The 24,461-nt window shown below is 47.0% G+C and overlaps 1 protein-coding gene across 1 annotated transcript in view; it reads left to right on the top strand.

The window, feature by feature from the left end:
- The window catches only part of LOC119431680 (uncharacterized), a 46,212-nt gene extending 23,339 nt beyond the window's left edge, over positions 1 to 22,873 (top strand). The window contains exons 6-17 of the mRNA XM_037699158.2: positions 2,865 to 2,984; positions 7,994 to 8,090; positions 8,814 to 8,950; positions 11,095 to 11,193; positions 11,487 to 11,546; positions 13,595 to 13,721; positions 14,302 to 14,417; positions 15,710 to 15,782; positions 16,700 to 16,800; positions 17,839 to 17,881; positions 19,663 to 19,701; positions 20,688 to 22,873. Coding sequence (XP_037555086.1) covers positions 2,865 to 2,984; positions 7,994 to 8,090; positions 8,814 to 8,950; positions 11,095 to 11,193; positions 11,487 to 11,546; positions 13,595 to 13,721; positions 14,302 to 14,417; positions 15,710 to 15,782; positions 16,700 to 16,800; positions 17,839 to 17,881; positions 19,663 to 19,701; positions 20,688 to 20,830 — 1,155 coding nt within the window. The 3' untranslated portion in view covers positions 20,831 to 22,873. The remainder of the gene's footprint in view (positions 1 to 2,864; positions 2,985 to 7,993; positions 8,091 to 8,813; positions 8,951 to 11,094; positions 11,194 to 11,486; positions 11,547 to 13,594; positions 13,722 to 14,301; positions 14,418 to 15,709; positions 15,783 to 16,699; positions 16,801 to 17,838; positions 17,882 to 19,662; positions 19,702 to 20,687) is intronic.
- The last annotated feature ends 1,588 nt before the right edge of the window (positions 22,874 to 24,461 follow it).

The raw sequence follows: 24,461 nt of genomic DNA, 5'->3' as shown, positions 1-24,461 counted from the left end.
TAGTAGTTTTCTCGGCCACATAAACTTCCAAATATTCACTAACTAAAATAACAAGCACGGTGTCAGCGCGCACAGGCCAACATGAACACATCACACTCTATGAGCGCAAACACTCACTGTCAAAACGCTGGCGTGAGGAAGCGCGGTAGCAGCAGCGAGCGAAGTGACCTTCGTGCTGTCTACCAACTGAGCGGCGAGAACGCAGCACGCACAAAGGTATGAGCCGTCGAAGCGCCTAGACTGTCAACGCAGGTCGCTTTCAAGATATGGCGCGCGCGGCCGCGGAACAGGCAGTTGCTGCGGGAGTACGACGCCGCACCCCCCCCCCCCCCCCCCGTCCCCTCTGAACCTAGCGCGCGACGGAAGACGGCGCGCTTCCTTTCCTGTTTCCTCCGTTATACGCGCCAGATTGAGCCGCGACAGTCGGCAACCCTCGCACGCTTTCAATCGCCCGTACAGCATACGGCGCGCGGCGACGATGTTATTGCCCTTGATCTTTATACGGATCATCACGGCGACGCCGACGGCAAAAATGCGCCTGGAGTGCCCTAATAATTGTTATCGCAATACAATTATATTTCAGAAGGCCATCCGAATTTCAACAACTTTCGGTTAATAACGGCGAGCGGGTACACCCATAACACGCCTGTTTACAGAACGAGAAGAAAGAGAACCGAGGGGCCCGATTTTTATTAATCATATCATAAGAAGAATAATCATATCATAAGAATAACTTCTGTTTACAGAAGTTATTCATAACTTTCCTGCTCTGTTTCAGTAGTGTTTTAATCCTGATCAAAACACTGCTACAACGCAGCAATGACGCTACGATTATGTGCCGTGAATATGCATGGTAACAATAAACAGTGGACATTGCCGATTGAAATTTGTTGAAATTCGGGCGGCTTTCTGAAATATCATTTTTTTTGATAATGCTGCCCATTGAGTTACGCTGGTACGCTGCGGTGAAGTTCCACGGAGAGCCGAAGCGGGAATGTCCAAGCTTCCTGGACATGTATAGTTGTGGAACTAAGATACGCCCCAAAGGGTCCAAACGTGTTTTTTTTTTAAATGTAGGTATGATCATGCGTGCACTTAAAGTGTACCAGGAGTTCAAAAATATTTCGCAGTGTTCTACAACGTGTACTTCGTACTGCTGCGGTCGGAGAATATACGAATGAGCTGTTTTCGGAAAGTGCAAAGAATAGTTGAACGTGTCAAGGTCATAAGTACAAAGGACAAACAAGACAAGCTTGTGTTAGTGCAGCCTGTCGAGCAAGTAGGTGAGAATGGGGTGACGGCAAACTCGTTCACAGCTGCATGAAAGAAGGGCTGTGAGAAAAGGGCGAGGGGTGCAATAGTTTTGCCTACGTTAGTCGCCTAAACAAGGGTTGCGCGCTCTGTGAAAGTACTGTGAAATGCCACAGAGCCAGGCAGCGCTGAAAGAGGAGTAGACTACAGAGTAAACTCTGTGGTTTACTCAGTGGTAGAGCGGGAAGTCGTGCACCATCAATGTGGCGGTTGAGACACTGTGGTAATGATCGACAGTGCGTGAATTTTTTGCTACGCTTCGTCTTGATGGTTTCAGAAAACATTTACTTAAACTAACTTGTCATGGAAAATTTCTTACGAAGATGATTATTATGTTAAACTTCTACAGTTTCGATATCAATCGACAGTTTTCGCCGGCAAATGGAATTCTTCAGAATTTGCAAAATAATTACCATGGTAAGCGACACGATAAGCCCAGATGCCGTCTAGACTTAATGCATAAATTAATCTCAACACCTTGGTATAATTACGTCGAAAGTTTACTTGAGAAGATGACTTAATTGCATTTGTTAGGCACACGTAATTTCGGAAGAAACGTCGCGAAGCTTGCACGCCAAAATAAGGCTGAAAGAGCAGTAAGAAACACCGCATATCCGCGAAGTGAATGATGATGAGTGGGCGAAGCACCGGGGGATCATTCGGGTAACAGTGAATCCCCCATTGCCCACTCGAACATGCAAATGAGTGACAACACATGTGTACAGTATATACAATGTTGTTTTATTGGTCGTATATGGTATTGAGGTGCGGACTTTGTTTTCCCTTCATTCAGACTGCCTTGTGATCAGTGCAGCAGCACGGCGACGCCGGCAAGCGGACCCCGAGGCGACGAGAGCGCGGGAAGCGGCGGCAAAACGCCGGAAGCGTTCTCTACCTGAAATTGGTGGCGCCGAGGCTCGGTTCAAGCGCGAGCTTCGCGAGCCCTCAGCTCCGGGTCCGCTTGCCGGCGTTGCCGTGCTGCAGCAGCTTTGCGAGCCCTCGACTCCGCTTGCAGTTGAGCCGCCACGCTCGCCTTTTCATCCATAGCGGGCGTGCCGTTATCAGAAGCGACCGTTATCATCCATGGCTGAAGAGAGTAAGAGAACGCGCGTCGGGAAAGACTGCAGCGCCCCTAGCGTACTCCATGCAAACCAGAGCTAGGGACGACGAGGGAGGGACAAGGTTCGGCCCTAAGGTGCTTCGCCCCTAAAATAAGCTCGTAAACACGCCAACAGCTGCTAAACATTATGTAATAAAAAGAAAAGAAAGCGTAACGTGATATTCAACGAAGTCATCCCGAATCGTATAATGATCAATGAACTATCTCGCGATTTTCGCCGTGGTCGAACGACTACATCGCCACCTTTCCCTCTAGTATATTTAGTATGCAACTCCTGGGTGCCTCCGAGATACGTGGCCTCGCACGTGCACATTCTCTGAGGCCACAGAGCAGACGACACGCTGTTTGGCTTTGCACTGGGGTTTGTTTGCACCAGGTACAAAGAAACCTGGCCTAATGCTGCATTTAAATGTTATTCCGTGTTTATTTTCAGGAACCCGTGGGATTCTTCTGCGCTGGCGCCGAGAAGGCGCAGCTTCCCGAACTTCCACGAGTGTTTTCGTTCTCTGCCGAGACCAAGGTGGCCGACAGCCAAGACATCCAGAAAAGCAAGGTTACTTATCGTGCAATTGCCTTCCTCAACTTTCGTAGAACAGAAGGACACAGTGAAGCCGTTGTTGTCCCACTTTCAATTGCAGTGAAATGCTAGCGCCGTTATTTGCCAATGGGACTTCACTCGAAAGCTTTTAGTTGAATCCACCGAGTGGAGCACAGCGCCACCCTGCGAAGGAGAAGACGCTGAGTCTTATTCTCTGTATCGAACAATAACTCAACGATCATGACCTCCAAGATTTGTAGCGTGCGCTGCTCGCGCCGCCCGCCGTTTCGGAGGCAATGAAGTAACGCTTCTCAAGTGACTCTCACACCTTCGTTCTAGCGCGCTCGAGTACACGCCTCGAGAGCGTCTAGTTACAATATTTTCGCTCAAGAATCACCTTAGAGCGTCACTGAAAACGCACCGCCTACTTATGTCGAGAGGCGGCGTTGGAAACCACTTAAGTCGGCCTGTGTTAAGTGGAGGAACATTATAGTACAGGGGGCTGGCTTAGTGTTCTTTTTAGGGCGTGCCCGGTAAGTTCTTTTGCCTTGCTGCGACTATTGGTAAAGCTACTCGAGGGAACTTTCGTAGTGCCCGCATCGTAATCATCATCATTCTAATCACTGTCAGCGCATATCATGCTTATCTTGAGAAGTTGCTAGTATAAAGAAAGATGGGACATTGATAGTAATGAACGAAGAAATGAAGATATACAAGCCAATATAAGATTTGTGAAATTGCCCGGGTTCGAGAGAGCACAATACATGCGCCAGTTTCCTTTATGCCAAAGACGCGCGAATGAAATTGGCAAATTAATAGCATTTCATTAAGTGCTTCACGAGAGCTTTCACATGGATTCGAACATGTGCATTAGATCTGAATAATGTCTTTCTGATCATGAAGCCTTAGTCTTACCAGCTTGGAGAGCTAGTGAAGACATTGTTAAATTCTGCCATATTGTCAAGCTATGTAGTGGCGGCATTTTGAGCCAATGAGGGACTCCGTAGCAGCCCTCTGAGCCAATGATAGATGACAAGATGGCGAATTTGACAATATGGCTGAATTTGACAATGGACATTGGGGATAGTGGCCTAATGGTTAGACCATCGGGCTGTTTTGTGCAGGGAGACCGAGGTTCGATAACACCACCGGACACGTAATCCTGTAATTTTTTATGTTTTTTTTGTGGAGCTATTCGACCAGACAGTGGTACCCAGCAACTACGGTCAGCGAAGTACGCGAAAGTTCGCTAACAATGTTTCTTTTTGAAATGGCATGGCAGTCTTACGCAGAGAAAGAGATAAGCTTCATCTAGTGCTTTAGGTTGCACGTACATGAAATACAGCTGTACCAGAGACTCGGACGGCTGTAACGCCGTCGATAGGGACACCTTGTGACGCTTTATCCGAGCACAATGTGTTAGAAACGTTTTTGTGTTACACGGAAAAAAAAAGTACCGAGGGCGTGTTAATGATTACAGTCCCTGCCGACGCTTTACACGGGCAGCCAAGTAGAATATTGTCGCGCAGCAGGTCGACACAAAAGCTTCTACGTCCTACAATATACGCGCAGCAAATAACCGGCCTCGTGCTATCGCCTGGCCTCCCAACTCTTCTCCGTCTTTTATAAAGCTAACGAGGACACTATGTGGCAATATGGTTGGTCACTGCATTAATAGCTCTGCGTATTCTCAGGTTAAACTCCGCCCCACTAGATGGCGTCACCAACGCGGCTACTTATATGTGCGTCATCATCATCATCATCATCATCATCATCATCATCATCATCATCATCATCATCATTTATTTTTGCTCTAAGGGTCCCTGAGGGACTCAAGAGGCAGGGGGTGGTAAACATCACTATCAACCATTTTATCTGTAGAATCATAAAAAAAGTATCATCGGGACAAAAGAAACTGACCTGACATAAAGAACACAATTAAGGCACTTATATGGCTGGATTACACAAGCGTAAGTAGGGCGAGTAAAGTGTACATCAGTTGGTAGTGTGTGGCTGACTACAGCGACGCTTTAAGGGACACTCAAGAAAGAAAAAAAAAACTATTGGGACAGATAAATATCTTTTTCCATTTTTGTTGTCTCTTGGTAATAGACTGATTACTGGAACAAAAAGAAACTAGGTCAAAATTTTCATTTTTAACATTGCGCGCCGAAATCCCAGCGTTTGTTTGTCAGTGTGGGGTCATTGCTTTCAAAGTGCTTTCTAGTATCTGACCTGTTGTGGGTCAGTAAAAGTTATCGAAAATTGCCAAGTTCAGTCTTCGGCTCCTTTAGAGTACAATGTTACATCATCATTATCATCAGCCCATTTGCATGTCCACTGCAAGACGAAGGCCTCTCCCAGCGATCTCCAATTACGCCTGTCTTTCGCGAGCTGATTCCCACTTGCGCTCGCAAATTTCCTCATTTCATCAACCCACCTAATTTTCTACCGTCCTCGACAGCGCTTCCCTTCCCTTGCCACCCACTCTGTAACTCTAGTGGTCCACCGGTTATTTAACCTACGCATTACATGGCCTGCTCAGCTATAATTTTTTCTCTTTATGCCGACTAGAATATCGGCTATCCCCGTTTTCTCTCTGATCCACACCACTTCCTTCTTGTCTATTGAAGCTACGCCTAATATTTTCCTTCCATCGCTCTTTGCACGGTCCTTAACTTGTTCTCGAGCTTCTTTGTTAACCTCCAAGAACCGGTAGAACTCAATGATTGTGCACTTTTCTTCTCAATGACAGTAGTAAGCACTCAGTCAGAATTTGGCAATGCCTGCCGTATGCAGTCCAACCCATTGTTATTCTGTAAATTCCCATCTCGTGGTGAGGGTCCCCTGTGAGTAATTGGCCTAGAGGAGGCGGAACCAACTTTATTTTGTCAATTTGAATTAGTTCGGGGTGGCTACCAGGCGATGCCTTACAGCCACCTCCTTAGCTCTTTTGATGACCCGAAGTTGAACCTCCAGGCTCGGGTCCCGGAGTATCGCTTCCCACGCTTCAGGCGAGGGAACGGCCTGGTGGGGGGGGTCTTTCCTGCTGTACCAGAGAATGTCATTTAAAGAGGATATGGACCCACATAATGAGCAATGTGGGTGTGTCAAGTCAGGGTAAAAGTGTGTGTATATTTGTGGGTTGGCAAATGAGTGCGTCTGGAGTCGGCGCCAGATGACTTCTTGTCTCTTGGTGAGCTTGGGATGAGGTGGGGCCGTCTTGCGAGGCGGTAGTGTTGTGCAATATCATGTTATGTGGTCAGTGGCTCGCTGACCAGGTCTCCTGGGTCAGAGACGGGACCCACCACTCGGTTGACAAATCCTCGAGCACATTGGTGGGCCGCCTCGTTACCCGGGCCGCCTCGTATTCGCAGCGTGGTTGGGGCCACAATTCCACGTGCAAAGTTGAATATGTCGGTCTTTGAGTCGCCGATTATGGTGGTAAATCCAGCCGCTGCAGCGAGGGCAATGGCCGCCTCTGCTGCCTCCGCCAAGTTTAGGGCACGGGCAGAACCGGCCGTCCTTACTTGTAGTGATCTTGGGAAGGGTAATTACGCTGATTGCGTACGTTTTATTTAGCAAGGAATATTGAGTAGCGTTGACGTATGCTACTTTGGAGTGGGACCCGTGAGTTTTGTGCAGGGCTTGAGCTCTTGCTTTTCGTCTGCCATCGTGATGACCTGCCAGCATGTTCTTTGACTGTGGCTTGATGACGAATCTCTTTCTGATGTCGGTGGGAATGGCGGCAGGATCGTTGTGCGTTGGGGATACTCTGTGCCCGATTCGGTCCAGGATCCATATTCCATTTCTCCAGGAGCCAGCTGCTCTCAATAAACCTCTTCAGCCCCCTTTGAAGACACGTGACAATATATGTCTTGCTTCCTTGTAGTATGCGAATGTGCGCCGTACGCTGTGCTTCTAGAAGCTCTTCCAGGGTGTTGGGTAACCCTCAGGCTTAGGAGGTGCTCGGTAGAGGGGGTACGGATGAGCCCCAGCGCCGCCTTGCACACTTTGCGAATGAGGCGGTCCAGTTGTGCGCTTTCGGTTTGGAGAAGATGTAGCCTGTAGGTAGGGAAGGGCGTAGGTGAGCCTTGAGATGACAAAGTCGTGGATAGAAACGCGCTCCTGTACAATCTCTAGAGGTTGACTGGAGATCCTGAATTCTTGTTCTCTTGCCAGGCTATTATTGAACGTTATCTTTGTCTTCTGCATACTAATCTTCAACCCCACTCTTGCAATTTCTTGGTTAAGACCTTCAATCATTTGTTGCGATTCATCTGTTGTAACGTTCGCATAGTCCATCCTTGAAAATTTATCTGCGGTTCAAGCCGATGCCGTCAAAATCCACGACGTCGCGGCGACATAACGTGGTATCTGGAGCGGCTCTGTTTTGGTATTGTAGAAGCGTAATTTAGTGATACCGCTGAGACTATCTTTCTGCAGAAGGGTTGAAAATTGAGCTTGTTGGTGCATTGACACTTATTGCAGAAGCGCTAAACAAAGGGACAAATAAAGGCAGTTTTTATCTGAAGAAACATGTACTGAAAGACGATGCGCAAGTAAACGTTCACTGCGACGCCAAATAGCCAACGTATCGAGCAACCCTAGCGTACAGCCAAATCACTCGATCAGATGATCAAACTGGAAATATAATTAGACTCTTTGTGAATTAAACTGATTGTTCGCGCGTTTGCGCACCAAAGGTCCCTCCTGTGTATCGCGTGCGCTTCTGCAATTTCGCGCGTTAGGTTTGGGCCATTTTAACAATGCTTATCGCAACCTTGAAGGGTTGTATTTATTTATTTTAAACAAGGTAACTTGTTCAACTCAGTCGCAGCCAGAAGAAATGATTGCTTAATTAAAGGCGTTAGTCGAACTACTTAATCGTTGTGTACCGAACATACTAAATAGGCTCGGCATTCCGTAAAGGATAATATGCATGCGGACAAGGCCAATGCTTTCTATTCACGTGCTCTATCGGCGACTCGAGTTGGTGAAATCATTTCGAATCTGTGGCGTAGGTGTGGTGCAACCTTCCCAGCTTCCTGGTGGCCCGGGAAACGTACAACGAAGATGTCGACACGCCAGTCTTGAGAAGCGTCTTCGACTACGTCACGGGCAAGTCACCTCCAACACAGATAAGCGCGATGAACGATATCTTGCGATGGCCATGGATCTTGGTGGTGACCAATAGTGGCCTAGCCTTCGCTAGCTAACGAGGCTTTACTATATCTATACTACTGTTACTATATTGCAATCTAACATTCTGCCTGCTAGCTTTTAAAGTTGCCTATGCCTGAGACGACACCGTGCGGATCGGTTCGCTGCTTTTTTTTTTTCTCCACGGAAACTCACATAAATTCTTGTTCATTTCCACCCCGACCAGTTGATGCTCCTGTCAGCTTTGAACCTACAGTGATTCGGGAAGGTGGACACCTTTTCTGGCTTGGTGGATATAAATGAATGAATAAACGAATGAATTAAATAATTACCGAGGCGAAGTTAGAAGGCAGGCGAGAACTCACGCGGACCAGGAACGCGTGAATAGCGCAGGCTTCCGTGAGCGAGGGTGACGTGGCGTCGTGGCCAATGGGAATTTAGGTGCCGTTTCGCAGCTACAGACGCCGGCTTTATCTCTTTTTGTTGGATGCTATCGCATCAATAAAAATGTTCACGCTTATAAATGTTCATTGTGGTCCTTCTTGAGCACCACATTACAAGCGCAAGTATCACGAATTCAGGCATAAGAGTGTCGTTTGGACGTGCGGGAATAATCCAAGCTCGGGTCGGGATCAGTACCGAGGAAAATCTACGTGTGACCACGTGCCCTCTCTCTTACAGGCATGAAGTACTTCATCGCTCCCAACACGGGCAAGTGTCAGGCCTTCGTGATGGAGAAGGAAGAGCTGGACGTCCCTGAGCCCTTGTCCCTGGTCTGGGGAGCGAAACGCAACTACGCCTACCAGAAGGCCGGAGAGGCATGACGATTATATACCTAGTTTTTATTTCACCTCTTTAAAATCACGGTCGAGATATATCTGGGGTGTATTTTGAGTTAATTTAGACGTTTAAAAAGATAGTCTGCGACATGCAGCACATTTTTTTTTTCTGCTCCTTGATCTGGACTACTCCAAGAGGCGGACATTGATTGCACGCGAAATCTAGTAATTTCCTAGACTAATTACCAACATATTGCTAATTAAGATTTGAACTAATTGCTTTACGGCAAATGCTACAATTAGTGAACTGCATCTGGTGGGATGGCAGGGCGTATCCTCTTGGAATTAATTCTGAGGATGACACCAATTTCGGGAGAATGCTTTCCCAAAATGTGCGATAAATTTAATAGGCGTTCCAATTATCTTTGTGCTTCAATGCATAAAAAAGCCGTTGTGTTATAAAATTTGGCGTAACTACTGTGCATTCTTACCCGAACGTCGGACGGCGCACATATCTCGAAACAGCTGTAAGTTTCAAAATTCCTTCCACTGCAGCTGTATCTTGCAAACTTACCGGCTACAATTCGTAAATTGCACTATCTTAGCGAAGCGTAATTGATTGAAAAACTGAATTAGATAAATGTTGGTAGATAGTAAATTACGCATTTCATTTATCGTGCAAGTAATGCCCGCCTGTTCGAGCAATCCTGTTCAAATACCAGAATTGTGAATTGAATTGAATTCCGAGGTTTGACGTGCCAAAAATCCCGATTTGTGTATGAGGCACGCAATAGTGGAGGGTTCCGGATTAATTTTGACCACCAGGGGATCTTTAACGTTTCCCCCAAAGCACAAGACACGGGCGTTTTTGCATTGCGCGCCCATCGAAATGCGACTGCCGCGGCTGGGATTCGATCCCGCGACCTCGTGCTAGCAGCTCACCATAGTCGCTAAGCCCACGCGGCGGGATCTTAAGTGGTTGAAGTCCGCCTATAATGCTATTGTAATAATAATACCAAGGAAACGCAAGAACAAGGCCCCCCTGAAAAAGGTGTACAACAGGAATAAAACAAGTCACGTGAACACACGCAAACGTAAAGTCAGGTCACATACATGCACCGAAGATAGGTCACACGCACCCACCCCTTCCAAAGAAAAAAAAAAAGATGAAACATTCTCAGACACGAAGTTCATCGTCAGAGAAACGCACATTATAAGATACCATAATAATAATAAAAAAGAACACTACGTCAGGTCTCAGATAGACACATAAAGTAATTAAGGCACAGAAAAGAACACACAACCCAGTCACTTAAAACACATAGAGTCAGCTTACAACAGGTGGTGCAGGCTGTACTCCACACTTATATGTGAATAATATTGCTCACTTGCAGAAATCTCTGAAGAAATCTCTGAATCGCTCGCCTTGAATTCCTATGTGCCTGTTGGCGATTGACTATGCACATTTTTGAGGCTAAGAGTCCTGCGTGCCACTGTGACTAGATTAATTACCAAACGGCGCCTTTTAGTATCGTGTCGCGGACATTTTATCATTACTTATTTGCTCGTACTTGTATCAAGCCCTAGGAGGGTTTATCTCAGAAGTGGGTTCTAAATGAAAAAAAAAAAAAAAAAAGAGGCCCGCTGCGGTAGCCCCGTGGCTATGGCATTGCGATGGCTGAGCTCGAGGTCGCGGGTTCGTTTCCAGCCGCGGCGGTTGCATTTCGATAGGTGACGGTGGCAAATTGCAATAACCGTCGTATACTTAGGTTTAGATTTACGTTAAAGAACCGCAGGTAGTCAAAATGAACCTGGAGTCGCCCACTATGGCGTGCCTCCTAATCAGATCGGAGATTTGGCATGTAAAACCCCAGAATTTATTTTTAGAATGAAGAAGAGAAAACAGAAACAATTGACAGATACAAGAACGCATTTGGCGGAAACTGCAACGAGATAGAGAAGAAGGCATGCACAATGTATAATGTTAGTGTAAGCATAAAAGTTTACATCACCAACGTTCTAACTTGAAGACCCTAAACTGCAAGGCCGCAAGTGCATTGAGGACTGTGGGGAACGGGAAATATTGCTCGGAATGTGTTTAGTGAACGCCGTAGTACATAGTCGCAAACGGTGTAGTAGTGTTTCAAACGATCTGCTGCTCGTCGTGCCTTTGGTCTTGGCAGAGACGCTGCCGGTCCTGGAACTGCGCCGTCTACGCCGGCATGGACGACGCCAGCGCAGCTCCCGAGAAGTCCGTGGTGTCCAACCTGTACTACGCCTATGTGAGTGGTGAATGGAACCGTCACACTGCCTCGCGGGCTTGCTTCGTTCCAACGTGGACAACATTTTAATTGATTAACGTGCTCGCGTGTTTATTACTATCGGCCTGATTGCCAGGGCTCAGGCAGGAGCAGGTAACATACAGTCATCCAACACTTTTCTGCAGGCATGAAATCGTACATAGAAATGCAGTGAAAGGGGAGTCGACAACTAATTGAGGAAAACTAAGAAACAGAGAGATATTTTGTGTAAAACAAACTTGATTGCTTATGTATAAAATCCCCATTTCTTGCAGGAAAACGAGATGTACGAAGCTACGCTTCCCGTTTTCATGGAACTCTTCGACGAAGCCAAGGCAAGTACAGTATTACATTTACAGACGGTCACGGAAATGCCTTATTCGCGAAGGGCACATGCAGTGTCTGTAACACTGCTTTGAGTATCGTTGCTTCTATGTCGCGGAAGCACCTGCAGCACGTTGCTTGCGGTCACCTTGTCGGTCAACTTGTTGCAACATTGTGGCAATGCTTATTGTTCGGCTCAGTTAGCTTACCCTTGATTAGTTCTTTCGGAGCGATACTTTTCTTTACTCACTTCCCCCGGTTTTCATGGTTAGGGTTTCGCGCGCACATCGAGGGCGCGATGAGTGACGTCATAGCGAGTGGAAATGGCATCCGCTCGGCGCACGCGCTCGTGAGCACTGATGCCGCCAGGACAGTGGCAGCCTGAGAACAGAGGCGGGGACAAATGAGAGAGAAGCCAAGAAAGAACGTCATGTCATTGTCGTTATTCTATCGCCGTTATGCCAATGTTGTTATCTCCGCTGTCTTCTACTCATCGTAGCACACACGCTCGCGTCACACGCAACCGGACATCTCAGCTCCGGTTCACATCACGAAGATGTCACTTTACTTAAAGAATATCCCTTGATGGTTCGTGGCAATTTTTTTTCTCTTTCTCTACGCGGTTTATCTCTTGGAGTCCGAAGCTGCCGCTCTCAAAAAATTCTGCTCACTGTTTCGGATATCAGTTGAAGCTGCAAGAATTCCAAACAGTAAAACCAAACTCGTATCATCTGAGGAGTGTTACGAAACGGAAATCATCTGGTTCCCGGCCCATACAGAGTGCGAATCCACCGTCACCCCAACCTTAACGAGCCTGCCCATCGTGTTACACGAGGACTCATTAACCGCACCCGATTAGGGGGTGGCTCTGGCCGAGGAGGAGATGGAGTTGATGGATAGGGCTAGACTTTTTACATTCAGTGACTTTACCCAATTCTATCGAAAGTCGAGGTGTATATATCCACCTCCTTACCCGAAATTGGACAGGTCTCGGCGGTTGACTGGAGGCGACTTCAAACCAGAGGTTACACGAACTCGGTACATCCTAACCGTATGTTTCCGGACTTTTACCCGGAGGCCAAATGTAAATTATGTGATGATAGAGGAGCCACCATAGAGTATATACTAGGGCATTGCGAAATAGTTCAGAGGAGAATTGCAATCCCCCCCGGGGTAACTCAGGACGCGGTGGAGAGCCGCACTGTCTAGCTCAGATCTCCAGGACCAACTTTGGGTCATTCAGCAAACCCGGGAAGCTACCGAGAGACGGGGTCTCTCGGCTGCCCCCGGTGCGGCCTAGACCCAGGCCATCAATTTGCAGGGTATTCATTAAAGTTCTCTCACTGACTCAGTGTTTCTGACAATAGTTTCCTTGTTCGCGTGATACATCCTTCTACCCAGTGCGATATATCGAGCGTCGTTAACAGTTGCGTTCGCTGGTATCGCGCTCGGGAAACGCATAGTGATAAATGCGGCAAACTTGAGGTGCTCGAAAAGAATGACCACTTTTTAAGCATCATGCTGTCCGCAGTGTCGATGTCAACTTCATACTGTCAAACGACTGACTGCCAAAACGAGTGTATTATACCAAATGCTCACATGTCATATAGGTAAATCAACGGAACTGATTAGTCGGCCATTTGAACGATTGGGTTTTGTCGGTCTGAGAAATGACTGGGATTAGGGAGCCTTCATAGGCCCATATTTGAGCGTGTCTGTCCATGAAGGCTCCCTAACTGGGATGATAGCACTGCGCTTGTCAGCTGCCTTGTCAATTTTAGACGAGGCACACGGGCTTGATATAGAGGGGACCACATTCATCTGGTGATATATCACCAGATGAATGGAGACCCCTTTATTTTAAGTAGCGTGTAACTTTGTCTTAGAATGCTGCCTCTGTGTACTCACTGCACAAGATTGTAGACAGTACTTTGGAGTGAAACAGTAAATGCGGTTTGCGATTTTGTATACGCCATTATCGGATACATGGTTGGTGCGGTGAACCCTGGCTTTGTACCATGATTCCAACGCGATCTACTGTGCTTCTTTCCACGAGCAGGGCGGCGACGTCATCGAGAGGCGGCACATCTTCGAGTACGAGACGGACCTGAGGGACTGGTCGCCGTTCGACATCGGGGTCTGCTTCCATCCCCACGAAGTCAGGGTGTTCTTTCTCAGCGTACAAGGTTAGGACACGTTTCCTTCTGATCATCCGCATCTTCATCCCCATCGTCATCATCATCAGTATCTTTAGGCAGACAGATGGACAGAGTCGGAACAGACAGCACAGACGAACAGACCGGCAGACAGAAAGGTGGGGGGCTTGGAGAGACAGGACAGACGTGAATGCAACAGACCATCAGAAAGGCAGAACTGAGATAAATGATAGGACGCAAAGGACGAACAGACAAACCGGACCAATCGAGGCCCGAGCAGCAGACAGTCATCAGACGGTGGCTCGGACAGACAGGACATGCGGAGAAAGTGCTCCTTGGACAAATATGACAAACATCGGGCATTTAGAACACGTTGAGGCGGTCCTGATTTGCTGCTGTTCCGTGTTTTCTTTTTTTTAATGCGCTCCACCTAAAATCGACACCATTAGAAATGCTTGCAGCACCTGCCACACTGAACAACATTTGAACAGTATTTGAACACGATTGGAAACAGACTGCGCAAGGCTTTGCAGTGCAAACGGACATTTAAGTTCTCATCAGTCTTTTGGCTTTCTTATTTTTTCCCCGCCCTCTTCTCTTTTTTATTTAGGAAACTCCGACTTTGGTCCCGGCAAGGGCACCCGAGACGCTTTGGCTAATGCGTTCAGGGTCCAGCTGAGGCAGACCATGGGCATCGCGCAAGACATACGACTGAGCCGCGTGTCCGTGAGTACTGCGCATCCTGAAGCGCATTCGCGTGAAACTTCTCAAGAAAGAGACGTAGTTCAAACGCTGTGCAGAGTTGAACCCCGTGCAGACACTCCTGTGCAGACACTCCTGTTCAGAGTTAAGCCATTCCCGCTGAATTCTGACCTAAGCGAATTATTAACCACACGTTCGACATGCTCCTCCATCGTCTGCGCTTAGGCGTGTAGTTCACTAGTTTCACTTTTTCTCTCGTGCCAAAATATGAAAGTGCTCAGATTTCATTTTCCGTGACAGGCCGGGCGCTTCAGTCAAGTATATGATCATTAAAATGGCATTCTATAAAGATCATCAGCGTGTTCGCGTGCATGACCGTTCGAACATCTTTCACAGGTGTTGTGCCGCACTGAGCAAAGCGATTAAACCGTGGTCCTGCTCCGATGAGCAGATGAGTGCGGTCTGTGGCCTTAAAAGTTCAAGTAGTTTTTCCACCTTGACTTGGTCAGTGACAACTTGGAATGTGTAAGTTGGAATTCTGTAACTTTGCCTGAAGAACAGATATAGTTGTTTTGCAAACTGCAGCTAATATAAAGTTTTGAAAGTAAAAAAAAAAGAATATATGTTGATTTGCATGTTCAATGAAATCGCTACCTAGGTTAGGCGAGTTTTGGTGAAACTGTACAATAAAAATTGAGTCTCTTGGGGGGTAGCGTCAAGTAGTTAGAAGCTCTAACCAGTGTAATTCACAGAATTTTTGCATCTTGATTTTGGGGCATATATTAAGAGTTGCGGATTAATTTTGAAAGGGTAAAGGGGTATTCCGGAAAACATAACACGGAATACTGGGTTACCCAAGCCCTGAACGGTACTAGCAATGATGGTAGCGACACCCTGTGGCGCTTTTTTTAACTACAAAGCGTTGAAACGTCTTTAAGTTGCGTGAGTGTTTTCGTCCAAGGAAAATCATTAAACGACTGCACGTTAACGATTGTGTCACTACCGATTCTTTACGCAAGCAATTAAGCAAAATATGTTAGGTCACTGCAATAATAACTTTGTGTCCTCCCTGGCTAAACTTGGGGGCGCAAGATAGCGCTGCTGGCGTTGTTGCTTCCATCCACTCATCCGGTGACCCGGCAGTCCGCAAAAGGTAATACAGTTACGGACAAGCTGAAACTTCTTTACCTCCATAAAAATACAGGGCACCGGAACCATGTCCGTATAATCTTTATATCTGTATACTTTTGGTGACGATTTCTCTATTCTGTGGTAACTGGGACCGCGCTGTACACGTTCTTATTCTTCATTCGCAGGTGTTTGCTCGGGGCAATAACCGACTGATTGTCATCGCCCGCCTGCTGCCAGCAGCCAACACTGACCACATTAGTATGTAAATTAGATAACTTTCCGAAATGAAGGGGCACTAAAGTGAAGCGCTAAATAAGTTTAGGGTGGGACGAGTATTCTTTCAAGAACCCTACCTTCGTTAATTTCGAGGTAATGGATCAATTATTAGAAAAGAAATGGAAGGTCAAAGTATCGTTTATTGAATTTCGCGCCGTAGCACCAGCGTCGGTACATCAGCGTATCGTCTCGTATTTTGGCTGACGTGGCTCGGTAAACGTTCTTGAAAATAGATAAGTTGAGTCTTCGGAGTCCATTTAGAATACAACGGTAGCATATCTTAACCGCTAAAAAAAGAAAAAAAGAAATTTACCGTGACTGCTCGAGCAGACGGCGTTTAAATCCATGACGTCACGGCGAGCTAGTGTGGGAACTAGGGTTGATAATATCGATTAACAATTGTTCGATTATACGATTATAATTATCCCTCAAAACGATTAATCTTCATCGATGTCCACCTTTCATTTATTAAACTTAATCGATTAGACACATTTTCGAGAGCTTGACAGGAGTGGGGCGAAAATTATGAATTCGTTAGAATGGCGGAGCACGAGCAGTGACTGTGCAGCTGGGTAGAGCGACTGTTGATTGTTTTTCCGAGTCACGAGAGATGCTGAGCCGAGTGCTTCCCTGCATCGAAAGCGATTAATCAATTAGAGGCTAAAGTGATGAATGATTAATCGTTAATAGAATAAAAAAAATTATCGACCGACGAAGCGGGAACTTGGCGTCACCACTCGTCTTTAGTTTTCGCGTCCTTTCCGGCTGTATTTTTGGTATTACAGAAGGGTAATTTACGAATATAGCTCAAATAATGTTTCTTCTTAGTGTCCCTTTAATGCAATCAAAAGAATGCGTTGAACCGTTCAAGTAAGATAGATGACATTACCCGTTTTCAGTGGTGACGGACCCCACGGTGGACGAGGCCACCAAGAAGCTGAACGAGACGGTCAACGCGGGGAACTTCAGGGTGTTCCTCAACGTCACTGGCTCCGACCAGGTATCGTGTTGGTGCAACTCCCTTTTCTTGGGTTAGGAGCGGGATCTCTCGGCTTTGTCTCGATGCCCATGTGTTTGTGTGTGCGCGAAATAAAACAGGGTCCTTTGATAGCTTTCGGACGCTATGGTATAAAACGTGCACTGCCTCTGGGATGAGCCCGTCAAGAAATGTCACACAGTCATTGAATTAGCACTTCCGATGTCTAAACATTTTTTGCAGTATAAAAAATACTGTAGACACATTATAAGGTGGTGCAAATGTTTTGTCACTGCATGTTTTACACTGTCGTTCTTTATCTAGTGCTTTTAACTGATTACAAAAAAAAAGCACGTCTGGTAGTGCGGTTGCACCTCTTCGTGTGAATCAGTTGAAGAGGCGGACATCACTTCCACAAGTCGCATTGCTCATCTTGCTAATTGGCAGAGATAAACTAATCGACTTTCTTTAAACTATTCACTTTAGGTCTCATGTTGTTATTGCGGGATTGAAGAGCCGGATGATAAAACGATTGCATCTATTTTCTTTGAAATACTGATAATGGTACCAGTTTTGAGATATCTATCCTTAGAATGGGCGATGACATTCCTTAATGTCCCATTCAAGTTTTTAACGTGCAGTGTGCGAGGAACGCTTATCTGAATCTGCCACCTCATATGACGATATATTGGCATCCGTACTTTGTTATACGTCCGTGCACAGACTCATTAAATTTTCCTTAGCTTTGTTCGTTCCTGTGAAAGTATTAATTGAATGCTAGTGGCACTCGTTCATGCTAACGTGTTCCTAACTTGTGCATTAAGAGAACTAACTGACACACGTTTTCCTCTCCCTTTCTTCTTTCTTTTCCTCAACCTCTCTTACAGCTTTATAAACGTCATATCTATCTATCTATCTATCTATCTATCTATCTATCTATCTATCTATCTATCTATCTATCTATCTATCTATCTATCTATCTATCTATCTATCTATCTATCTATCTATCTATCTATCTATCTATCTATCTATCTATCTATCATTTTTCATTGCCTACGACAGAAGCCTGAGTACGTAGCCACACAGCTGACGTCTCGATTCGTAGGTAAGTGGCTTCACTCTCTCCTCACAAGGTTTAACTATACAACATGTGAAAAAAATATGTAGCAGTTATCCTCAACTGTTTCGATTTTCTTGGCGTTTGCTCGCACCTCAAACACTGTGTAGCTTTATTGCTCTTTAGCGAGAATGACCCCCGTATTGCAAAAGTGCGCCTTAACACTGAAGCCCATGCCTGACTTGTTCTAGATGGCACCTGACGTCAACACACCGAAGAAACGCAATCAGCGTCTTGGTACATTCACCCCAGGCGTCATCTAGATCAGGTCAAGCATGGCCTTCACGTTAAGGTGCATTTCTGAAAACGGGGTTAAGACCGGCTTGCGCGAACTGTTGGTCTTCCGGTGCTCAGGACGCAGCTTTCGGTCAAACCACTGTCGCAAGACGATGGGAGAAAGCGATACCAAGACCACCAGAAACAGCATTAGCCTGCAGGAATTTGCTTCACTTCTTTGTGATTTATTCGTACAGCCGTCGGCGGAAATACGTTAACGGTCCCGAGATCCACGCACTTCCCGAGAATGCGAGCTTTCAAGCTGGAGGCGCCGACAAAGCTACTCTCCTGATGAAAGCAGGCAGCGCCATTTTCTTTCTTTTCTTCACCGCTTAAACCCAGCATCGGGCGCTAGGATACAGCAGTAAGGTTTCTCTCTCCCCCTCCCTCTTCGTTTCATTGCGATATAAATTATATGGAGACTCTATGCGCATTTCCGCTGTCGTCGTCGCCGTGATGTTCCGTATAAAGTCCGAGTGCGATCACATCACGGGCGCGCACCGTATACTGTGTGTGCGAGTGAAAGCGTGCGAGGGTGAGCCTAGGATGCTGGCTCGATCTCGGGCGCGCAAGGGAGGAAGGCGGCGAGGATCGAAGCGCGCCGGCTTCCATCGCGCGAAATGCACCGTGGACGGGGGGAAGGTGAGGCGTTCTATTCCGGCGGCGGCTGCGTATCAGCGACCGCGCAGGACCCATCTTCAAAGCGATGTGCGATCGGAGACAGTGTGTAGGTGCGCCGAAGGCTGGTAGCTTCGCGCGCGCTGTGTTCTCGCCGCTTCGTTCGCGTTGAAGCGACAGGCAGCACGAAGGTCAATTCGCTCACTGCTGCCGCCGCGCTTCCTCACGCCAGCGTTTTGACAGCGAGTATCTGCGCTCATCGAGTGTGATGTGTTCATGTTTGCATGTGCGCGGCTGACACCATACTTGTTAATTTAGTTAATAAGCGAATGTTTGCCAGTATTTACGGCTGATAAGACTACTATCCTTACTTCGTACAGCTGTTTAATAATTTGCTATCGCAATCTATGCTTCGCCTTTCGGATGAGACTGCGGCTTTTTTTTTTTTTGAACTTGCGTCAGTTTGACGCTAATGTCCAGCAAAAGCGTCAATTCCAGAATCATATTGTCGTTGTCTCTTCTCACTTTCGCAAATGTCAGCGATACGCAAACCGTGATCAATCGATGTCGTGCGTTTGCCATGGCAGGCATGGTCATAAAGTAATACATTTAGGCGTATACATATTCAGGAAAATAAATAAAACAAGGAAGAACACATCCCAGGCCGCAGTGTTCCTGCACGTGTAAGTGACAACTATGTTTAACGTCTATCCGACGTATTTTCGCGCCGCTTCGTCCGGTGGCGCCGCGTTCATTTCGCGCTGCGTGGTAACCACGCTGTGATAATGCCTGAAATACGTACAGCGGGTTGTTCCGCACAAATATGTCTGTGCTTCGAGAAATGTTTCGTACAGCGTTCACGTCCTGTTTTTCAGCGGCAGCACCCGACGCTTCGTCCAAAGGATACTCTAGCGGTGAGTATTCATTGCCACTTGTGCCTCATATTGCTCAATACTCGTTCATAACATGCCACCGAACGCTGTTGCTGTTCTTGTCGAGCCCTTCTCTCTCTCTAGCTTTGCTCCAACCCTCGCCCACTCTGTTTTCGCCTTCTTGGCTCTGGGGCAATCTTCGGAGTTGTACGATGTTTTCCGAAGCCGACCTGGTGACAGAGGGTTAAGGGTGAAAGGGGTTGGGGCAAACGCTATTGGTCGCATGAGCTTTAAAGTACGAATCTCAGTGATATTCGCCGTTTGCTTTTTGAGTCGAAGTGCGCAAACGTTCGAGTCCGATGACATATTTTTTTTTGTCTTTCGGTGTCATCTTGCAGTACACTGTACTTAATTCAGCAGTATTGCATCTTATATTATTCTGGGCACTCTGTATACCACCCGTAGACTTCGTTGTTTTGCCTTGGCATACACGTGCTCATTTGTCTACGCAAGATATGAACAGACTGGCCATGCACGGAAACCTTTCGCCTGTCCATTTCAGTCGGCTAACTTGTGTTGATTTCCGAACGAGTTGTCTGCAAAAAGTCCCAAAGCAAATCCCGAGAAACGATGCCAAGCCAAGTCCGTAGACTGTCTTTAGCATTGTATAGACCTCGTAAAAGGCGAGTCTGCGTACGGTCCATAAATGTCTAACCAAATCCTTGCGAGGGAAGCACTTCTTATCGTGTTCCCCCTTTCTCAAAAAAATTCGCAATCGCCTTCATCGCCCGACGAGCATAGTATATGCTATGTCATATTTCTGTCACCGGCATTCCTAACCTTTCTTTGTTCTCTTTTCCTCCATTTTCCAAATGGTGAGTAGCTGCGTAGAACATACTGGTTCAGGCTGACATTCTTAGCATTTCCTTATAACCTCTCTGTTGTGAGGGAGGTACGACATTTAAAGTTTTGTTGCCACTGTAGACCGCAATGTCTGTCCCGTAATTGGTCTCTGCGCATGCGTGCAGGAAGCATGGCGGCGCTGGGCATCATGATGCTTCTCCTGGGCGCTGCTATCGCTGTGGGCGCGGTCTATCTGGCAGCGCGGAGGTACCCGCGCAGCAACCTGACTACCATCCTGCTGCAGCCTACGAGCAGCGGCGACAACTAGAGCCTCCAGCCACCGCATTACGTTACATCTATCGCAAGCTCACCGCCGTATACAGACCAGAACACCGTGAAACCGAACGTATCGCCGCCATACTTGAGAGCGCAGACGGCGCCACGTATCGTGAACGCCGCGAGGCAATTTGATCTAGACAAAGCCTCCGAAATATGCGCGCAGCGGCGCTCGCATATCTCGGAGGCCATGATTTGCGCTGCGGACTTGGAGATTATCGCGCTGCACGCGAGTCGACAAGACCTTCCGCGGGCTGCCGCGCCACGTGACACGCCATGAGTCTTTGTCATCGTCATCATCTGCCTATGCATGCACCGTCTCACCAACTCTGCGCAGTACAGGGTATGGAGCTCATATATCGAGCCATTCTATAACGAGAGCCAGCTGCATGTTCCAGAGAAGGGAGCTGCGAAAGCTCACCCATTATATGTTACTAATCCTTCCGCGAAGCTTTCATTCAGTCGGCGTCTCGCGGAGGTTTGATCGAAGGCGGACATTGGAACGGTTTTTCTTTCGGTTCTCTGTTCTGATTGGCTGACGCGACCCATTTCTCTAGATACACAACTAACGACTGATGTCGCTCTCGGTAGCATTTATCTAGCCTTGGTATCTGCCGTATCATCTACGCAGCGCATGACCTGCAAAGCAGTATACATGTTCATCTCAAAATACAATTCGACTACACGTTTATCTTGACTAACACACAATACACTTGCGTTTGATCAATAAACATCTCTTGTAGTTTTCGTAGACACGGCTACACCAGTGAGAATAGAAAACTCGACGTTATTTCTGGACCGCGGTCACAACGAGTGGCAGCGCCAAGCCAAACTAATGAATTGCGCCCCGATGCGCAACTCGGCTGACCGAGGGTGCTATAGTGCTATTTCGGCCATTCTGGACATTGCCGAATCCGCCATCTTATCAGTTCTGATTGGCTAAAAGGGCTGCCACGGCCTCTCTGATTGACTCAAAACGCCGCCTACGAAGGATTTGACAACGTTCAGGATAGCACCGCCCGGAGTAGGCACGTTCTCTCGATCTATTCCTGACGTCGTCCAAAACAACCGCTCCGCGTCTGTTGTGTGACGTGAGCGCTACTTGCGGTGTCGAGTATGCCTTGCCCGTTCACGGGGCTCTGGTCTGTGGTGGATGCGACGTACTTCTCTACAGATTCTGCCTACGGGTTCACGGCGGAAGACGATGCGTTGCGTCGACGGCTAAGACAGGCGATATACCGTGCCGTGCCTGAGGAACCACAAGTCAGGAATTTTAACCTGCGTGAAAGATTGTACAGTGAAGGCTTAAGGACACTTTTAAGAAACTTGTGAAGAAGTGAGGTGAGGAGGAATTGACGTTTATTAGTCCTATAGAAACTAAGGCCCCATTCCGGGCCTGTTTGGAAGGCTCAGGGCTCTTGTCCCAGCACATTCTCGATGCGTTGTACCAAGAGTAGCCATTATATCTTACCGAACGTTCGTGAGGGATTGGTTTGCTCATCCCAGCCGCCAGGTCGTTCTTGCGGTGGTAATTTTGAAAGTATTCTGCTTTTGAAAGTGGAGGCTATGGGGCACTCCAACAATTAAGGTGTGTTTATTAAAGCGATAGGCTCCGGATTGTTGGGGAGCCTGGTCCTCTGTCAGTACAATGTGCGCGCTTAGAATGGTGCGCTGAGATACGAAAGGTAAACAAGGCAGAAGTTCACAGGAAGATGGAGGAGACGAAAATTGAAGGTACGGAAGGTGACGAAAACGTGTGTTATGAGCTATTTCCATCGCCAAAACAATCACCTTAAAGCGACTCTGCTCATTTATCTCAGATTTATGTTATATCTTACTGCTGGATCACTCATTAGTGCATCAATGACTATGTATAGTGTGTTTAATGTTTGGCGAGTCATTCACATATGCTGTCCGAGCTTCTCGATGTATGCTTTGAGTACCCTTCTGTTCACTTTCTGCTCTTCTCTATTGTCTGTTTCTGTGGCCACCGCTCTGTTAACACGTTGATAAAGATCGACCTGTTTCAACAGAATTGCATTGCATGTCTCACTCCAGCGGAAATATTGACCGTGTACGTTAAAGCGCAAGTGTAGCGCCGCTCTTGCCATTGATGAAGCGCGGAATGGAAAAAGTTCGATGCAGAATACTTATATTATGCACGCACGGTCTCTGGGCAGTGCAGTTTTAAGGATATCCGCTAGCTGCCACTCGTGTGACAGATGCCGACCATAATGACAAGCTGGAGATGTTAGCCTAGCTGATGGCCCAGCATATGCTACTGCTGGTGTTGGTTGATAACCTTGGTACACACAGTGATCACATGTGCACACACAGCACACAGGGTTTATATAACTACTACACTAACTCCCTGGAGTTCCTGGAGTAGAAGCTATAGCTAATGTTATTTTCTCGACTTATCACTTGCGGGGTGCTTCCGCGTTTGTCTGATCATTGTGCCTGTTGGCTTAGCCATTTGAATAGCCCAGTAGAGCAACAGAACACACTGAACAGAAATTCGGTGACTAACACAAGCGATAGCCCGATCCGTTACGCTACTAGTTCAGCCAGTTAACGCTCACTGAAAGTGACATGCCCTAAATTGATATATGTCAGAAAGTTGCGCAATCATGTGAATGTACGCACAGGGTCACGTATCGTATACTCAGCAGCAGAGGTCCGGAGCTCCAGAGCATGTCTCATAACTTCCACTCCCAGTCCCTGATTACTATGAAGATGAGTACAGTGTGAACAAGATCGTGCATTTCTGAATACCTACGCTGGATTTGAGAATGACAAAAAATGGTGCTTGTTTTTCATTTGCGTTTGAGCCATCGACATCGAAAGATGAGTAGCGATGTTTGTGTCGGTTTGTATCCTTCACCTGCCCCCTGCTGTACCTTACAACCTCTAATCTCATCTGCACATCCCTCGTCCACCTTTATCCAGCCCCCCGCACACACACACAAATCATGCAAAAAAACTTGGAGGACGCTTAAGCTTCGCCTGTAAGAGTAGAACGCGATAGCACTATCGGGACCTGTAGGCTTCATTCACTGCAACACTGAACGTGGAAAGCCAGCTTACAAAGACCAAGCTTACACCGATCCCTTAAAGTCGACTTCACTTTTAAACTGAATGCATTGCTGGAAAGACGTTTTTCCAGGGGCAGTATAAGTGGTCTTATATTAAAATGTGAAGGCCCTAGCACTTTTTTTTTTATTTTATTGTTTGCTATTGCCCCGACGCGCGCAGGTCTGGGGGAAATGTTTGAGTTTCCTCGTACCAGAATTAGGTTTTCTCGTACATTCAAACTACAATCCGACGCCGAACGGTAAAGTCGTACTTTACCATTTTTTTTCTGACGGATTTCACCGTGAGAAATTCAATTTTTGTTCACCAAAACCATGCACCACGTGGAGGGCCTGCGCGGTCGATGCGGTTGAATGATTTTCTCCGCCACCTCGATCACACGCCGGTTGCCGACGCCGTATTTTCTGCGGCACAGGGCCCTAAACGCTGTCACGTTAAAAATGTCAAAAGCGAAACTATGAAATTCCCGCCATACTTACCGTTTAGCCCGCTGAAAGAGTCACTCCTGCCGGCATCCTTTATGAAAGCGA

This window comes from Dermacentor silvarum, chromosome 10 (genome assembly GCF_013339745.2).
Source record: "Dermacentor silvarum isolate Dsil-2018 chromosome 10, BIME_Dsil_1.4, whole genome shotgun sequence".
Classification (NCBI taxonomy): domain Eukaryota; kingdom Metazoa; phylum Arthropoda; class Arachnida; order Ixodida; family Ixodidae; genus Dermacentor; species Dermacentor silvarum.
Note: the sequence above shows the minus strand (reverse complement) of the source record. Positions and strands in the feature narration are given on the sequence as shown.